Source organism: Schistocerca gregaria, chromosome 6, assembly GCF_023897955.1.
Source record: "Schistocerca gregaria isolate iqSchGreg1 chromosome 6, iqSchGreg1.2, whole genome shotgun sequence".
Classification (NCBI taxonomy): Eukaryota; Metazoa; Arthropoda; class Insecta; order Orthoptera; family Acrididae; genus Schistocerca; species Schistocerca gregaria.
Genome location: NC_064925.1, coordinates 56,642,892 through 56,660,695, shown reverse-complemented (window position 1 = coordinate 56,660,695; position 17,804 = coordinate 56,642,892). Strand labels below are relative to the sequence as shown.

General features: G+C 44.1%; 1 protein-coding gene across 4 annotated transcripts in view; it reads left to right on the top strand.

Moving 5' to 3' along the window:
• The window catches only part of LOC126277924 (protein croquemort-like), a 705,530-nt gene that overhangs the window by 594,529 nt on the left and 93,197 nt on the right, over window positions 1-17,804 (top strand). For all 4 annotated transcript variants that reach the window (XM_049977497.1, XM_049977498.1, XM_049977499.1 and 1 more), the window contains exons 4-5: window positions 7,841-7,982; window positions 11,088-11,300. In XM_049977497.1, the coding sequence (XP_049833454.1) occupies window positions 7,841-7,982; window positions 11,088-11,300 (355 nt within the window). The remainder of the gene's footprint in view (window positions 1-7,840; window positions 7,983-11,087; window positions 11,301-17,804) is intronic.

The window sequence follows — 17,804 nt, the reverse complement described above, 5'->3', positions numbered from 1 at the left end:
TTGTTTATGAAAGACACTCCGGGCGATTTCTGCTGTTTCGTTTCTGTTACTGTTTATTGGAGGAATGACTACCTGGGAGATAAAGATCTCTTCTTAGTATAAAACACTTTTCCCTTCTCTATATACGTATGTACATGACACTGATGTCAAACTTCTAACAGTGTGTGCCACTTGTGCCGTGCCGAAATGGTTAAAGATGTTCGGATGTTATTCTAAATCCATTCTCAACATTTATGTTTATATTCACGTGGCCACGTATTGTAATGTTAGTTTTGGGGCCTGAGACGGTGTCCTGGAGTTTAGTTAATTTATAAAAGAAAATGAAGTTCACATTCCTAATGGGAGGTCGCTTGACTAAAGAAAATACTCACATTATCACTAGGAGAGCAGTACATGCACGAATGGTCATTTTCTTACGGATGTCCAGCTTTGTTAGTTCAGTGACCTGCAATTCAGAATGTTAATCTATCTTCTCCAACGTTAAAACGCGTGCCTCTCCTGATACAAATACACTACATCCTACCTACCGTACAAGGTAGCTCTACAGTAAAACCGTGCGCAATGCCGACAGCAGAAACTGATACGTATGCAGGAAGGACACGGCGCTGCGGTCGGCAACGCCTTTACAAGCCTAGTGTCCGGCGCAGTTGTTAAATCGGTTACTGCTGCTACAGTGGCAGGTTATGAAGATTTGAGTGAGTCTGAAAGTGATTTATAGTCGGTGCACCAGCGATGGGACATGTACGGGTGTGGAGACAACCTCATGAATCCATAGACCCGGCATGTCATGTCCATTGTGCATTCCGACGGAATTGGACAATTTCAGAATGACAATGCGACACCACACACGTAGCTAGTGGCTGCAGGAACACTTGTCTGAGTTTAAGCATTTCCGCTGGCCACCAGACTCCCCAGAAATGAAAATTGAGCATTTCTGAAATGCCTTGCAAAGTGCTATTTAAAAGAGATCTCCACCGCCTTCTACGGATTTATGGACAGCCCTGCAGGATTCATGGTGTCGATTTCATCCAGCGTAATTCAAACTTAGTCGAGTCCATGACACGTCGTGTTGTGACACTTCTGCGTGCTCGCGAGGGCCCTACAAGATATTCGGCAGGTGTACCAGTTTCTTTGGCTCTTCCGTGTACATAGCATTATGCTCTTCAAGGGCTGTAATCAACTTCATGCCTGTAAGCTTTATTTTTAATAGGCTGAATATTTTCATGATTAGTTGACAACCTGAGCAAATTTCTTGGGTGTTCATCTGTATATCCTTTTGCCCCTCCCCCCATGAACCATGGACCTTGCCGTTGGTGGGGAGGCTTGCGTGCCTCAGCGATACAGATAGCCATACCGTAGGTGCAACCACAACGAAGGGGTATCTGTTGAGAGGCCAGACAAACATGTGGTTCCTGAAGAGGGGCAGCAGCATTTTCAGTAGTTGCAGGGGCAACAGTCTGGATGATTGACTGATTGGGTCTTGTAACAATAACCAAAACGGCCTAGCTGTGCTGGTACTGCGAACGGCTGAAAGCAAGGGGAAACTACGGCCGTAACTTTTCCCGAGGGCATGCAGCTTCACTGTATGGTTAAATGATGATGGCCTCCGCTTGGGTAAAATATTCCCCAATTCGGATCTCCGGGCGGGGACTACTCAAGAGGATGTCGTTATCAGGAGAAAGAAAACTGGCGTTCTACGGATCGGAGCCTGGAATGTCAGATCCCTTAATCTGGCAGGTAGGTTAGAATATTTAAAAAGGGAAATGGATAGGTTAAAGTTAGATATAGTGGTAATTAGTGAAGTTCGGTGGCAGGAGGAACAAGACTTCTGGTCAGGTGACTACAGGGTTATAAACACAAAATCAGATAGGGGAAATGCAGGAGTAGGTTTAATAATGAATAGGAAAATAGGAATGCGGGTAAGCTACTACAAACAGCATAGTGAACGCATTATTGTGGCCAAGATAGAAACGAAGCCCACACCTACTACAGTAGTACAAGTTTATATGCCAACTAGCTCTGCAGATTACGAAGAAATTGAAGAAATGTATGATCAAATAAAAGAAATTATTCAGATAGTTAAGGGTGACGAAAATTTAATAGTCATGGGTGATTGGAATTCGGTAGTAGGAAAAGAGACAGAAGGAAACGTAGTAGGTGAATATGGACTGTGGCAAAGAAATGGAAGAGGAAGCCGCCTGGTAGAATTTTGCACGGAGCACAACTTAATCATAGCTAACAGTTGGTTTAAGAAACATGAAAGAAGGTTGTATACATGGAAAGAATCCTGGAGATACTAAAAGGTGTCAGGTAGATTATATAATGGTAAGACAGTGATTTAGGAACCAGGTTTTAAATTGTAAGACATTTCCAGGGGCAGATGTGGACTCTGACCACAATATATTGGTTATGACCTGTAGATTAAAACTAAAGAAACTACAAAAAGGTGGGAATTTAAGGAGATGGGACCTGGATAAACTAAAAGAACTAGAGGTTGTACAGTGTTTCAGGGAGAGCATAAGGGGAAAATTGACAGGAATGGAGGAAAGAAATACAGTAGAAGAAGAATGGGTAGCTTTGAGGGATGAAGTAGTGAAGGCAGCAGAGGATCAAGGAGGTAAAAAGATGAAGCCTAGTAGAAATCCTTGGGTAACAGAAGAAATATTGAATTTAATTGATGAAAGGAGAAAATATATAAATGCAGTAAATGAAGTAGGCAAAAAGGAATACAGACGTCTCAAAAATGAGATCGACAGGAAGTGCAAAATGGCTAAGCAGGGATGGCTAGAGGACAAATGTAAGGATGTAGAGGCTTATCTCACTAGGGGTAAGATAGATACTGCCCACAGGAAAATTAAAGAGACCCTTGGAGAAAAGAGAACCACTTGCATGAACATCCAGAGCTCAGATGGAAACCCAGTTCTAAGCAAAGAAGGGAAAGCAGAAAGGTGAAAGGCGTATATAGAGGGTCTATACAAGGGCAATGTATTTGGGGACAATATTATGGAAATGGAAGAGGATGTAGATGAAGATGAAATGGGAGATACGATACTGCGTCAAGAGTTTGACAGAGCACTGAGAGACCTGAGTCGAAACAAGGCCCCCGGAGTAGACAACATTCCATTGGAACTACTGACGGCCTTGGAAGAGCCAGTCCTGACAAAACTATACCATCTGGTGAGGAAGATGTATGAGACAGGCGAAATACCCTCAGACTTCAAAACGATTATAATAATTCCAATCCCAAAGAAAGCAGGTGTTGACAGATGTGAAAATTACCGAACTATCAGTTTAATAAGTCACAGCTGCAAAATACTAACACGAATTCTTTACAGACGAATGGAAAAACTAGTAGAAGCCGACCTCGGGGAAGATCAGTTTGGCTTCCGTAGAAATGTTGGAACACGTGAGGCAATACAGTCCCTACGACTTATCTTAGAAGCTAGATTAAGGAAGGGCAAACCTACGTTTCTAGCATTTGTAGACTTACAGAAAGCTTTTGACAATGTTGACTGGAATACCCTCTTTCAAATTATGAAGGTGGCAGGGGTAAAAGTACAGAGATCGAAAGGCTATTTACAATTTGTACAGAAACCAGATGGCTGTTGTAAGAGTCGAGGGACGTGAAAGGGAAGCATTGGTTGGGAAGGGAGTGAGACAGGGTTGTAGCCCCTCCCCGATGTTATTCAATCTGTATATGGAGCAAGCAGTGAAGGAAACAAAAGAAAAATTCGGAGTAGGTATTAAAATTCATGGAGAAGAAATTAAGATGTTGAGGTTCGCCGATGACATCGTAATTCTGTCAGAGACAACAAAGGACTTAGAAGAGCAGTTGAATGGAATGGTCAGTGTCTTGAAAGGAGGGTATAAGATGAACATCAACAAATGCAAAACGAGGATAATGGAATGTAGTCGAATTAAATCGGGAGATACTGAGGGAATTAGATTAGGAAATGAGACACTTAAAGTAGTAAATGAGTTTTGCTATTTGGGGAGCAAAATAACGAATGGTGGTCGAAGTAGAGAGGATATAAAATGTAGACTGGCAATGGTAAGGAAAGCGTTTCTTAAGAAGAGAAATTTGTTAAAATCGAGTATAGATCTGTGTGTCAGGAAGTCGTTTCTGAAAGTATTTGTATGGAGTGTAGCCTTGTATGGTAGTGAAACGTGGACGATAAATAGTTTAGACAAAAAGAGGATAAAAGCTTTTGAAATGTGGTGCTACAGAAGAATGCTGAACATTAAATGGGTAGATCACATAACTAATGAGGAAGTATTGAATAGAATTGGGGAGAAGAGGAGCTCGTGGCACAACTTGACCAGAAGAAGGGATCGGTTGGTAGGACATATTCTGAGACATGGAGGGATCACCAATTTAGTATTAGAGGGCAGCGTGGAGGGTAAAAGTCGTAGAGGGAGACCAAGAGACGAATACACTAAGCAGATTCAGAAGGATGTAGGTTGCAGTAGGTACTGGGAGATAAAGCGGCTAGCGCAGGATAGAGTAGCATTGAGAGCTGCATCAAACCAGTCTCAGGACTGAAGACGACAACAACAACAACAATAACAACAACAACTGAGGAATATAGACAGTCGTTTTCCCCTCGCTCTGTTCGCCATTGATACAGAAAGGAAAATGACTAGAACTAGTCTGCTGCGCGCCACGCTGTTGTATCTACATATAAATATAGATGAATGTGCACAGGTATTTAGTTATACGTCGTTACACCGTTAAGCCGATCATCGGCAGCAAGTAAGCTAGGAATTAAGTGTTAATAAGGCGTCTACGATGTATTACCATTAAAACAACTTCGATGTAATTGCAAAGTGGTACTTTGTGTAATGCTCAAATGTGTTAGTATTTCTAATGGATGGAAATAGAAAGGGAGGAATGGGGAATTGAATTTGGTACATCATGCAGCCTACGCTTCTAGGAAAGAGGCAAGAAAATTGCTGACCCTGCGTTGCTATCCGATGGGCAGACCAGCTTTAGTAGTTTCTTAGGCGCTCTTGCTGCAAGACGCAGGGAATACGTTCGGAATTTAATCAAGGATATTGGCGCGTGGCGTGGGTAACAGGAACTGTACGTCTGCTCCCATCGTCTATATGGGATGCGAATGACGATGATGAAACTTCTCTCGTGACCGGCATTGAAACTGTCTAGTCTCACGTTCATCAGCATCTCAGCACAGAGGAAACCATTTCACGGAAATAAATACCTTAATGAATAACGTGTCAAACAGCAAACATCGCCTACTTATTTCTCTGTGGAAACTCTTTTGGTTGAGAAATGCCTCCGGAATTATTTCGTCTCTTGGTCGTGCCATTAAATGGTATACGCGTTCCAAACCAAATTTAAAAGTAAACCATCGTGCGCTGTTTTCACATTTATTTGTACTCAAATTCGTTTGTTGTAATTCCACAGCTTGTGTAAAACATTCGTGGGAAATGTAATGAAACAGAACGGCGGCGTCTGAAAGTGTGTGTTGGTGTCGCCACAGTGGCAGAGTGGCGCGTCGTGTAATGTTGGGAAGTTCACCTCGTCCGTGCCTGGGAGCTGCGGTGGAGCCGCGGCCAGAACCCACGCAGTCTCGGCGATATTTGGCGCCCGAGACAAATTACGCCACTAGGCTCCACAGATTTAGAGGGAAACGTTTATCTGCAGACTCGGATCGATTGTCTGCACAGCTGTTTACTAATATCCTTAAGAGCTGGATAAAATGAGAGGTAGGTAAGTACATAAAAGGACGAGAAACGCGACGCGGTACGAAGGAATCATCCGATTAGAACGGAAATCGGTAGATATGATTTCCATGTACAGACAAACGAATGATCCCGATTTAACAAAAATGGGTGATTTATTCAAGACAAAAAGCTTCACAAAGTGAATAAGTCAGTAACGCGTTGGCCCAGCTCTGGCCATTATGCAACAGTAACTCCGCTTGACACTAACTCATAGTTATTTTACGTTCTCCTGAGATATATCGTAACGCATTCTGTCCAGTTAGGGCGTTAGATCGTCAGAATCCAGAGTTGGCTGGAGGGCACTTACCATAATGTTCGAAACGTTCTTCCCTGGTCTTCCCTACTGTAATCTCGAGCGATATGCCGATTACTACAACCGGCTTCTTTGACCCAACTGTACGTCTTCTCTCAGATGCTGACATGTGCTTACATTGTTCAGGCGCCTGTCTGAGGCATAATTACTGTTCAAATGAGTACACTGAATGAAATTATCAAAGGCTTTGTGCCCTGGTATCGACGCGTCCCCTGCTTTTTGTCCTTGCCAGTTGTGCTGCATTCATCCATTGGCCTCCGAAGTTTACAGCTCTGTATTTTCCGTCGATACCTGTATGAATACGGTGTGCATCGTAACTCCTTCGTGACGTTTTATACTGGAGAAGACCAATTTGGAGTTAGAGGAGGTAAAGGAACAAGAGGAGTTGTTGGCCTTGGAGAGAAGGATGGATATGAATGTATGAAGTTGCGATAGCTTCATTGAATTAGAGGAGGATTTGAAATGTGAATTGAGACTACTATTTAGAACAATGAACAGAAAGGACTGAACTGGAAAGTAGAAGAATGAATAATCAGCTGTATCAGAGAAACAGCAGAAAACAGGGGTAGAGGAAGAGTACAGGATTATAAAAGAGCTAGACAGGGATATCCTATGTCCTGAGAACGCTATTCAGATCAAGAAGGAAAGGAGAAACGGAATGAAAATGAATGGGGAAAGAATGCATTTTTTTAGATTTACAGACTCAGAGATAAATGAATAGAATGTAGCAGGTCATATCGGTTACCCTAAAATTAACCGAAATTCAAATTGAACAAACGGAAAACGAAACTAATGGCGCTACAGAAAAAAATGAAACAAATCAAAATCAGTATAACAACTAATGACGTCATAGCTCATCAGATGAAACAATTTTGTTATCTCGGTAATATAATCGCAGAGGGCAATAGACGCTTAATGGAAGTGAATAATAGCATTCCAAAACAGGAATTTACGACTAAGAAAAACATTTTGTGCTGCAACCATATAATATGTAACACACAGCTCAATAGAAGTGACAGTTGGAACCTGGATGACATGCAAAAGGAATCTAAGGTTCCGAAAGTTGGATATCAAGAACTAGCTGAGGGGAAAGAAAATTAACTTGCAAGTCTTAAGAGAAGTCAACTAATGGAGAAGATTACTGAAGTATACAGAAAGGAGGAGAAAAGTGCTGGTAAAGAAACTAAGAGGAGGGGTTAAACGAACACCCAACGTTACAGATTTCTGTTGTGCATGCCGTGAAGTGGTATACATCGTGATATTAATGTCTCTTACTCTGAAGTATTCCATGAGCATATCCCGACGGCTGCCGAGTCAGTCCACTGGTGCTTCATTGGGACTCACTCTTCAAACGTACCTGCTGTATCGCCTTTAGACATCAACATCACACTACAAAGTTTGTTTGCTTTTGAATGTTAGCGGTGTCGCTATATATATTTCCTTTCTAAATGTACATTTGTAAATGCAATTCATAATACCGACTTCAGTACTTATCTTCAATATGTACATGTAAATAGGTCTGGGCATCATGTTCTGATGAAAGCACTCTCCGGGGTTCTTACGTACACTAGAGCTACATAACTGCTATTTTTCCTATTAAATGCAGGAACTAAATAGTATTACCACTGAAAGCAACATGCATGTAATGTAAATCTCTCTGTACTCCTGCTCGGTGTTTCATAAATTGCGACAAAAAGTTGCTGAAAAATGTGCTTTTGTAATAACATGTAGTTCAGTATATACATGCTGTCAGCGTAATTAGCAGTTGCGTGTCTGTTGCAGTGAGGTGCACGAGAAGATAAACATCACGTGGCACGACAACGGCACGGTGAGCTACCGGCAGATCCGGCGCTGGTTCTTCGACCCGGACAACTCCAACGGAACGCTAGACGACGAGGTCACCACGCTGAACATCATCGCTCTGGTAATCTGACCTCCGCCGCCTGCTCAGCTCAGCCAGCGGTCCATCAGGCCTGACCTACTCGGCAGGGGTATTCCGTGCTACAGATTCTGAGGCACTGAGGGATTTCTCTGTACACGGCTGATGAGATTTCCAAAGCAGTAGTACGCTTGACACTACGGTCGTTGTGTTGGGGGAGGGGGAAGGGGTGAAAGAAGGTGATAGTTCGTCCTGCACCCATGAAGTAAAAGTGTATTGGCAGTAAGGTAGGAGGCAGTTGAGTGGCAAGGTACCACAGATGACTTTAGCCAGCTTATTAGGACTAAGTTTTGTTAGCGTATGCTTCTGTCAAAATTAGTGCTTCTCGAAAAACGTATCTCAGCATTTAATCGTAAAATGACGTTCACTCAATTAATATCTACGATATTACTGAGCTAATTAAAGGCATTTACGAACTGAATTACATACTCCAGAACTGTTACTGACACATACTTCTGGTTCACTGGTGTTGACTAACCACCTCCTGGAGCCTTCGGAATACTAATAACAATTAAGCAGGATTACAAATAACTCAAACCTATAACAGAGAGGAAGAAACACAATTACAAAGGAGCATTTAGATTCTTGAAACACCAATTTAGCCAAGTAATAAGATCTAGGTACCAAAACATGGCAGGTGCCAATTATAAGCTGTGAAACATTTAAAGGGTACAGCAGGCCATAAATGAAAAGTGGTTGCGGTTAAGCGGTGCAGATATTGTCACGCTATGGCACTCCCAAAATCATCATATAACTAGCCTTTTTTCCCGCGGCTTTGCTCGTGTATATGTTAGCCATGTGTATTGAACATACCTCCTCCTCCTTTCTATGTCGACATCTTCCTTCCACTTCTATTTCCTCCTCCTCCTCCCCCCCCTTCATTCATTTCCACCACTCCCTCCCTCTGATCATATCTTCCTCCACCATCCTTCTGACCATATCCTCCTTCGCCTCTTTCCATCTCCGCCTCTCCATCTTCCTTTTCCACCTGACTAATGCATCTCCCCCCTCCTCCCCTTTCATTGTCCTTTCTCTCCTCCCCTCCGTCTGTCCATCCTCTCTCTTATCCTGTCCCCAGACATGCGATACTAGGTGGCTTACGTAGTCTTCTTTGGTCGGCGAACACGTTTCACTATCCAAGGAACTTACACAGATACGGGCTGTTCGACTCTTCCCGGTAGGAATGAAAGGCACGAGTGGAGGACAATAAACAGTCTAGAACCAAATAACTTCCGTAATACGAGGAAAAGAAAAATACGGTTTAACGGCTCATCGTTAGAGATGAGGTAAGCTCGGATTTTTTTAGATCCAACCATCCACCACCACCACCACCACCACCACCACCACCACCAACATCCATCATTCGTGACAGTGGCGAGATTGGACTATGTAAAAAATTGGAGTGTGAAAAATATTGGGACTTCGTGCAGGCAATGATGACCGCAGAGTGGAGTACCCCACAAATCAAACATCATAATTATTCCCCATAATAGAATGCTATGCTGGTAACCTTTGCAGCGGAGTATAAGGTTGCCACATCGTTAAAACTGAACGTGTAGCAAATCTTTCTTCGCCTGGGTGAGTGCAATTATGAACTTTAGAAGTGTCAATACACTGTTGACCCTAGTCTATATTTGGAAGTTTTTGTGAATTTACATTAATAATACATATTACCTTAGATACTAGTTAATATTTCAAAGCTTGTAGAAGATACATTATTTTTTAATAGGTAATATAGGATGATGAGACATGGTTTAAAAGCCGGCCGGTGTGGCCGAACGGTTCTAGGCGCTTGTCTGGAATTGCACGACCGCTACGGTCGCAGGTCCGAATCCTGCCTCGGGCATGGATGTGTATGATGTCCTTAGGTTAGGTTTAACCCTCTGCACTTCGTAAAGCAAACACAACAAGGCATCACGAGTTCTTGTCTGAATCACCACTGCTTGGGAAGCAAGGCGCCTCATGGAGTTGGCGGATCTCTTAGTGGAAACAATGAGGCCGCTGACCAACAGTTATGGTGTATATTAAAACAGAAATTGCGCTTCCATTTAACTATATTTATGGAAGCGTTACAGCCAAAACGTTTCATGGTGTGATATTCTACAGTAGGAACTTCGCTAGCGCAAAAGTGACAGCCTACGACAAACATTCTCATCCGACTTTAAGGAAACTGCTCGATATGAAAAACTGAAACTCTTATCTTGATAATAAACTGACAGTATTTTCAGAATTCCTTACGTTTGTTGTTCAGCTTTGAAACAAAGTAAACCATTGCATGCGCTTACAGTGAAGTCCTCATGTTGGTACTACTTTACTTTATGGCCTACATTATTGCGTTTGAAATGTAACTAACATATCAAACTTATGTATAGCGTTTATCGTAAAGTGGTATCTATTTTCAATCGAGAGTTATTGGTTTGTGAGTGTGGAACAATGGCAACTCCCTGTTCCCTGTTCTTCCAATTCTGGACTCCAGATTGTATATGATTGAAATAATTCTTAAATAGATCGAACTGAACTACGCAAAAAAGGTACTTACTTTCCTTTTATATATATATATATATATATATATATATATATATATATATATATATATATATGTGTGTGTGTGTTTGTAACGTAGATAGATCCGAACAGTCGCCTTACGTGGCAGCATTATGTAGCAATGAAGCAATGATGGCTAGTACAGTCAGAATCGAGAATGGAGCGTTTTAGAGCTACGGACAATCTTGTCGAATGAGGCTCGACATCGGAGCGCGAAACAAAATTTGCAGTGTCGACACCCATTCGACGTTGGAGTGGAAAGGGTTAAGTAGTTCTAAGTTCTAGGGGACTGATGACCTCAGATGTTAAGTCCCATAGTGCTCAGAGCCATTTTTTGAACTTGGTTTAAAAACAATTCAGACGTGTTAGACAGGTGGTTTGTCTGTAAAAATAATTTTCACAGACATTCATTTTTCTCGAAACTTTGTGTCCTTGTTTTGGGCCGTTGCGGTTCTCAGTGCCTAGTTAGTTAGTGGCACTGTGGATGGAAGGGCACCACCACTAGAAGTAGTGGAGGAGCTACGTTGTTTGTGTGTGTGTTGGCAGACGGCGTCGTTCGTGACGCGCGAGTGGAGCTTCGTGATGCGGAAGGGTCTGGACATCGCGCTGTGGCAGATGGGCCAGAAGCTGCACGTGACGCACCAGGTCCGCCAGCTGCTGTTCGAGGGCTACGAGAGCCCTCTCATCACCATGGCCGACCGGCTGCCCGCGCTCGCCGGCATCGACATCCCCTACGACCGCTTCGGCTGGTTCTACAGCGTGAGTACCTGCCTCCGTTCTGGTCCGAGCACGGGCCTCGTAACCCGGACCACACGCCACTGTTAAGCACTAATGAAGGACAGGGTCCCTTACTTCGATTGCACGTAACTCATTAAGGTCAATCCAACACATTTATTTCAAACATCATAAATGAAGTTACATTTGAATCTGTCTGACATTAAACAGTAATAAAAAAAAAATTTGAATATCAGCTGATTTTTAGTGCGTGAAGCGCTAGTCAAGCCAATAACCAGATAAACTAAACAATTCACCGTAATTCAAAAGAAAGAGAAAAACAAAATTGAATCAATACACCCCACTCACAAATATTCTAAAAACCTTACAATGCTACTCAAAAGAATACACTGAAGTTTGGAGCAGTCATTCACCCGACAGAACACTTCAAAATGAGTTCAATAACACAGCTGCGTGCCTCAGAAAACAGCAAGACATTAAATACACTTCATTGACGATTAACAAATACTCTAACATTACGCCACTCCTGTTTGAACTGCAGTGTCCCAAAGAAACGGGCGCTTATTCTGAAAGAACAATTTTTTATATTTAAATTACAGCATTAAGGAATTACAAATCTTTCCCCTTTCTAGGCGGAGGCTGAGCCAGAAACACAGAATGCTACAAAAACACAGTTTTGCTGTGAAATCTTACAGGGCACCCAGTAGCAGTTACAGACAAGGGGTCGGCACCCACAAATAACGCAGGCTAAGAACCAGGCTGGGAGCAAATCGTACGAAAACTTGTTCACACTATGCTCACCACAAACTGTAGACATTCCGGCCGAACATCCGCTTGCGGTGGCTGCCAGAAGGACGAAGCAAACCAACAGGCCTACGCCGTGCTTCTCACACAGGCACCTCAGTTTGTACAAACATCTAGGCCAACACCAACTCCGGACTCCCCTCTCACTGCCAGACTTGGCACATTTTATATGAATTGTCCTCCAGGAAACCAGTAACTGCCGTAGGAGTTTCGCGATTAGGAAACAGCCCCAGCGTAACAGACGTCACACGTGTGCTTTCGCCCGAGCCACCACTCCGCCAGTCTCTCCGGCCGCCCCAAACCGACTGCCTCTCGCCTTCCCGCGCGCCCCGGCCGAAAACGCAAAGATGCTCAAGCCCGGGGACGCGCCAAAGATAACAAGCCGATCGCTGATGATCGACCAGCGATCTGGCTCACGTTCTCCTCTCTCTCTCTCTCTCTCTCTCTCTCTCTCTCTCTCGCGACACAGCATACATGGAAGGCAGGGTTTTTAAGGTCAGGCTACAGTTTCCAAGAGGTGAGGATCAAATGCAAAAACACAAATTCCCGGTGAAGGCAGGTTGATGACTTGGATCAGCGCCAAACACTGTCGCAGGGCACCTGCAAGAGATGAAGATTCTGGGAGTCGACAGAATGCTTGCAGCTGGAGACTCACGGAATTCAGGGGTCTGATCAACACTTTGTGATCAGACTAGCAACAACACTCAAGGCTAATTCTGAACATTAAAAAAAGCGGAGGAGACAATTGCTTACGCAACAGAAGTCAGTGTCTGAAGGCACGGGGGCGGATGCTAATAGAAGTAGCCAACACTAGAACACTGACAGCACGTCAAGTACAAACTTGAGAGCTGCATTCCAAGTGAGGAAAACAGACATGTCGGAGCTTAGCGAGGCTGGCGATGGCCGGCACGGAGCCGGCTCCCCCGGCGAACAGAGTGAGATTTCCCTCTGAACACACAAACGATCATGGCGGCGCACCATTTCTCCCTTCTTGTAGTCGACACACCAATCCACCGACACTTAATAATGTTCGGCCAAACTGGTGAGCCGTTCTGCAACTCGAGGCCGCCTCTGGCGAACGGTACCTAGATTCCTGTCCTCCCCCTACTCGGTAGGTAGGGGTGCTTCCGGATTTTACATTAACAAACTCCAAGTCTGGTAGCAACAGCGTTCAGCTCAAAGCTAAACGTCAGTGCCACTCCTATTACGGCCAGCAGCATCAGTGTTCTATGTCACTTGGTCCCGCACTCCGCCCTTCTGTTGGTGGAGACTGGTGCAGTAGCAGTCTAACCTGTGTACACCCACTGACAGCGTCTAGGCGGTGGATGGAGTAGCCATTTAATTCTCCCTGTGTCATCTGCAGAGATGTAGTGTTAATATTTAGATCCGGTAACCCAAGCGCTACCACGTTTCCGTGCTCTCTGCATTGTGTCTCTGATTTCGTACATTGGGGTGCCCTTGATGGCTCCAAATAGCCTTGAGCGTAACTACGTACAAGTCATTATGTCGTCAATGTATAACACAGAGATCAACTACAGGGATTTAGCTCACACATGTTAAAGGAATATGCTGTCGTCGAATAAAAATTTCATTTGCAGATCCAGCATTTCAGCCACATCTGCAAGGAATGTCCTCGAGGGAGGTGGCTAGCTCTTGTGAAGGTGGGGTTCACTCAGTGACTCGTTCTCAATCATAAAGGATACCCCCATTCCCACTGAACATGTCCTGTACAAATTCTTACCAAACAAATTTATTATGTCGCGTCGTAATAGCCCGCAACATTAATAGAGAGGAATCTTTATAGACACTGAAGTAGCCTCGAGTGCATCCCAACGGTGTTAATGCAATGCTCACTATATAGGAAGTGAAGTAAAAAGAAGCACTTTGAGTCTCAACAATGTCTATTCCCATCACGCGCGGAAAGTTTACCCCATGTGTTAATGTGGGAGTATCAACACTGGAGAAAAGCCGTTCAACCGTGCCGTACGCTATAAATGAAAGTTTCAGTTGAGTTGAATTCACTGAAACGAACGTAGCGAATGATATTCAGTAGGCGGAATGCAATAACATGAAAATACGAGGCTGAGTCGGTAAATAAGTCGCAAACTGGGATAAAGGCATCACAGCCTCGTGAAGCAGCCTGAAATTTACTTTTCTTTCCAGGAAACTGCTCTTGTAAACTTTAAACACTTACGGCGTCGTTGATAAAGCGTTAAAAGATAGCATATAGGGTTCTTGTGGCAGCGTTCGCATCTAACGAGTTACCTCTCGGGATATAATAAATTTGTCAGGTTCTTTAAAATACTGCAACCCACAAGACTAAGATGTGTCCTGGGGATAGCGAAATACCCCTAGACGGGGAAACAATTTGCCACCACTGGACAACCAGAGCGGCTAGGACGTTTCTCATTTGCGGCTTTTTCTCGTTCTTTACTGAATTCCTATATCCAATTGAACAAAGATGTCCATAAAGTGCGGGTCAAATCACAAGAGGGATGAATTTCGCCATGGACGTGCTCCGTGTACAGTCCCTCGGCTCACAGAAACAGCGTTGGTCTAGGTGGGTATACACACGTGGCACACCTGTTCTCATGGTGTCACTGGAGGTCACTACCCATTGGTGCATAAAATCATTTATATATGTGTTTTTTTGGGGGAGAGAGAGAGAGAGAGAGAGAGAGAGAGAGAGAGAGAGAGAGAGAGAGAGAGAGACTGGTTTTTGATTGAGACTTTAACTTGTAACTGGTACCTGAATTTTGGTTCCTGCCTGCTTAAATGATCATCTTCTGCACCAGTTGGTGACGTGTGATTGTGAGGAAGTTATTGTTCTTTAAGATTTAAAATACGACCCTCTTGATTACTTGACCTTATTGCGGATAGCTCAATTTTTCGTTGCTTTTTATACTTACAGGACCACTGTTGTAAGTAAATAAGATCAAACAGGATATGGCTACGAAGTTCAATACACCTCTTGCAATATGCTTAGGACACCGCATTCCTCGCCCTCGCTCCTATCCTCCAACAGTTCTAACGCCTTCTCCAGAATCACCTTGACCTTTTTGCTGCACGGTGTAACCAGTGGCTCCTGACAATCAATCCTTCCAAGCCCCAGCCAATCATTGTAGGTCGTACCACTCGCTCCTTCCGGCTCCTAGATTTCTCCCTTACTGTCTGCGCCCGTCCTGTCCGCCTCACCCCCACCCCCACCCTCACCTACCTTGGCCTCACCATTGGCAGTCACCTCACCTGGATCCCTCATCTCCGCTCCATCCAATCCAAAGCCCACCACCGCCTCCGACTCCTCAAACACCTCTCTGGCCGGACATGGGGGTTGCTCCCCTCTACCATCCTCCACACCTACAAATCCTTAATCCGTCCCATCCTCTGTTATGCCAGTCCTGCCTGGATATCTGCCCCCCCCCCCAAATTCTGTAAGTCCCTCCAGATCCTTGAGCGTCATGCACTCCGCCTCACCTTCCGTATATGCCTCCCGTTCCCCACATGGATCCTCTATGATCTCATCCCTTTCCCCCATCTGCTCCTATTCCTTGAACATATCCGCATCTACATCTACATCTACATGACTACTCTGCAATTCACATTTAAGTGCTTGGCAGAGGGTTCATCGAACCACAATCATACTATCTCTCTACTATTCCACTCCCGAACAGCGAGCGGGAAAAACGAACACCTAAACCTTTCTGTTCGAGCTCTGATTTCTCTTATTTTATTTTGATGATCATTCCTACCTATGTAGGTTGGGCATCCTCTACATCTCCCGCCGCCTTGAACGTCCTCACCCCCTGGTAGCTCCTCTCCCATCCCCACCCCCTACCACGTCTTCACTGTTGTATCCCCCCTACCCTACATCTCTACACCCCAATCTCCTTTCCCAAGGTGGCTTTCATCTACTCCCCCTCCCGGATGATGCCCTCTCTTCTTCCATTTATTCCTCCTATCAACTCTGATCCTCACTTGCCCTCCTTTCCTCAGTCCTTTTCCTGGGCTCCCTCTCCTCCCCTTCCTTTTTTTCCCCACCTCCCCTCTCGCTGCCCCCTTCTCTCCCCCAAGTCTTTTAGCATTTCCCTCCTCTGCCTCTTCTTATTCCCTCGCGTGTCTGCCCTGCCCCTCTCACCCCTTATGAGTCCTCCTTGGTTCCTCCCCTTTCGTTTTCTCCTCTTCTCTCCTCCCTCTTTCTCCCCCCCCTCCTCCTCCAGGTCCCGCCCCCCATCTGACTTTGGCTTGGGAGTGTCATATTTGTGCCACCATTTTCGTGCGGTGTTTTCCAGTGTGTTTTCCAGTGAGTGTTCCATGGTGTGTCCTTAGGGACGTGTCGCTGGGTGTGAATTTTTATCTGTTTTGAACAGAAACCAGACTGTCGCCATGTTTTTTAATTGTGTGTCTACTATGTTACTTGTCCGATTCCAGTGTATTTTATCGACATTGCCAACCTCTTTTGCTTTCTGTTTTAATTTTCCGCATTTTTCTCCGTTTTACACTCTGTCATCATTTTATCGCCTGTATTTCCTTGTTTCTTTCTTCTTCCTTTCCTTACCAAAAAGTCTGTAGGCTGTAGAGCAGCGTACTAAGCTGCTGCCAGCCCGCTTCCCTTCGGGAGGAACTGAAAATCAATAAAGAAAAAAATGGTTCACGAAAGTCAGCTTTAGCACTGACGACGACAATGGAGGTAGTGGTCGAAAGCTTGGAGTTTTATCCTGAATTGACGCGGTATGTACACCGAGAGATTTTTATCCCAGATGAAGCAGCAATCTGCTTTTCGTGAGAAAATGAGATTGCTTGGAACATACACTTCCTTCAAACTACACGTCCTGTTGCATCAGAGTTGGTCAGTGGAGTTCGGCACCATACTATTATACAGGAACATAATCCAATTACTGCAATTAAGAAATGAGAGCTTGTTACGTACTGAATGAAAACTGTAGAGAATACACTTTTCTGTATTTTAGTGAACTTTGTACACTTAGAATTCTGACGAGTGACAGCCAGCGTCGACACTGAAGTTCACTTCCTTTTCCACATAAGAGGTATTTCTATTCTTCACATACAGAAAATTTGTATGCATAAATGTTTGGCAACTCTTACATATACTTTACTCGGTTTTATCACTGAAATAGCAATTTTCATTGATTGTAACAATACGTTCTTAGCGACGGACTAGCAGCACGCCCTCTTTCCACAAGATACAGATTAACAGTCCCCTTTTTGTAATTAATCAATTGTTTTTTAGGGTCCATACTCAAAGATTCACAACTACTATCGTTGCGGGGATTGTGCGCTAGAGTTTCTTGCTGTCCAGCTGCGCTTCACTTGGTAATTACATACATTAGTGAGCTTCTCAGAATAAAATTAGGCACAAATTAGGCACAAATTAGTTAACAAAAGGACAGAGAGGCTCACATAACATTACAGGCTACCTTTCACGTGACGTGTACTGATACGTTGTTGTTGTGGTCTTCAGTCCGGAGACTGGTTTGATGCAGCTCTCCATGCTACTCTATCCTGCGCAAACTGCTTCATCTCCCAGTACCTACTGCAACCTACATCCTTCTGAATCTGCTTAGTGTATTCGTCTCTTGGTCTCCCTCTACGATTTTTACCCTCCACGCTGCCCTCCAATACTAAATTGGTGATCCCTCGATGTCTCAGAATATGTCCTACCAACTGATCCCTTCTTCTGGTCGAGTTGTGCCACGAGCTCTTCTT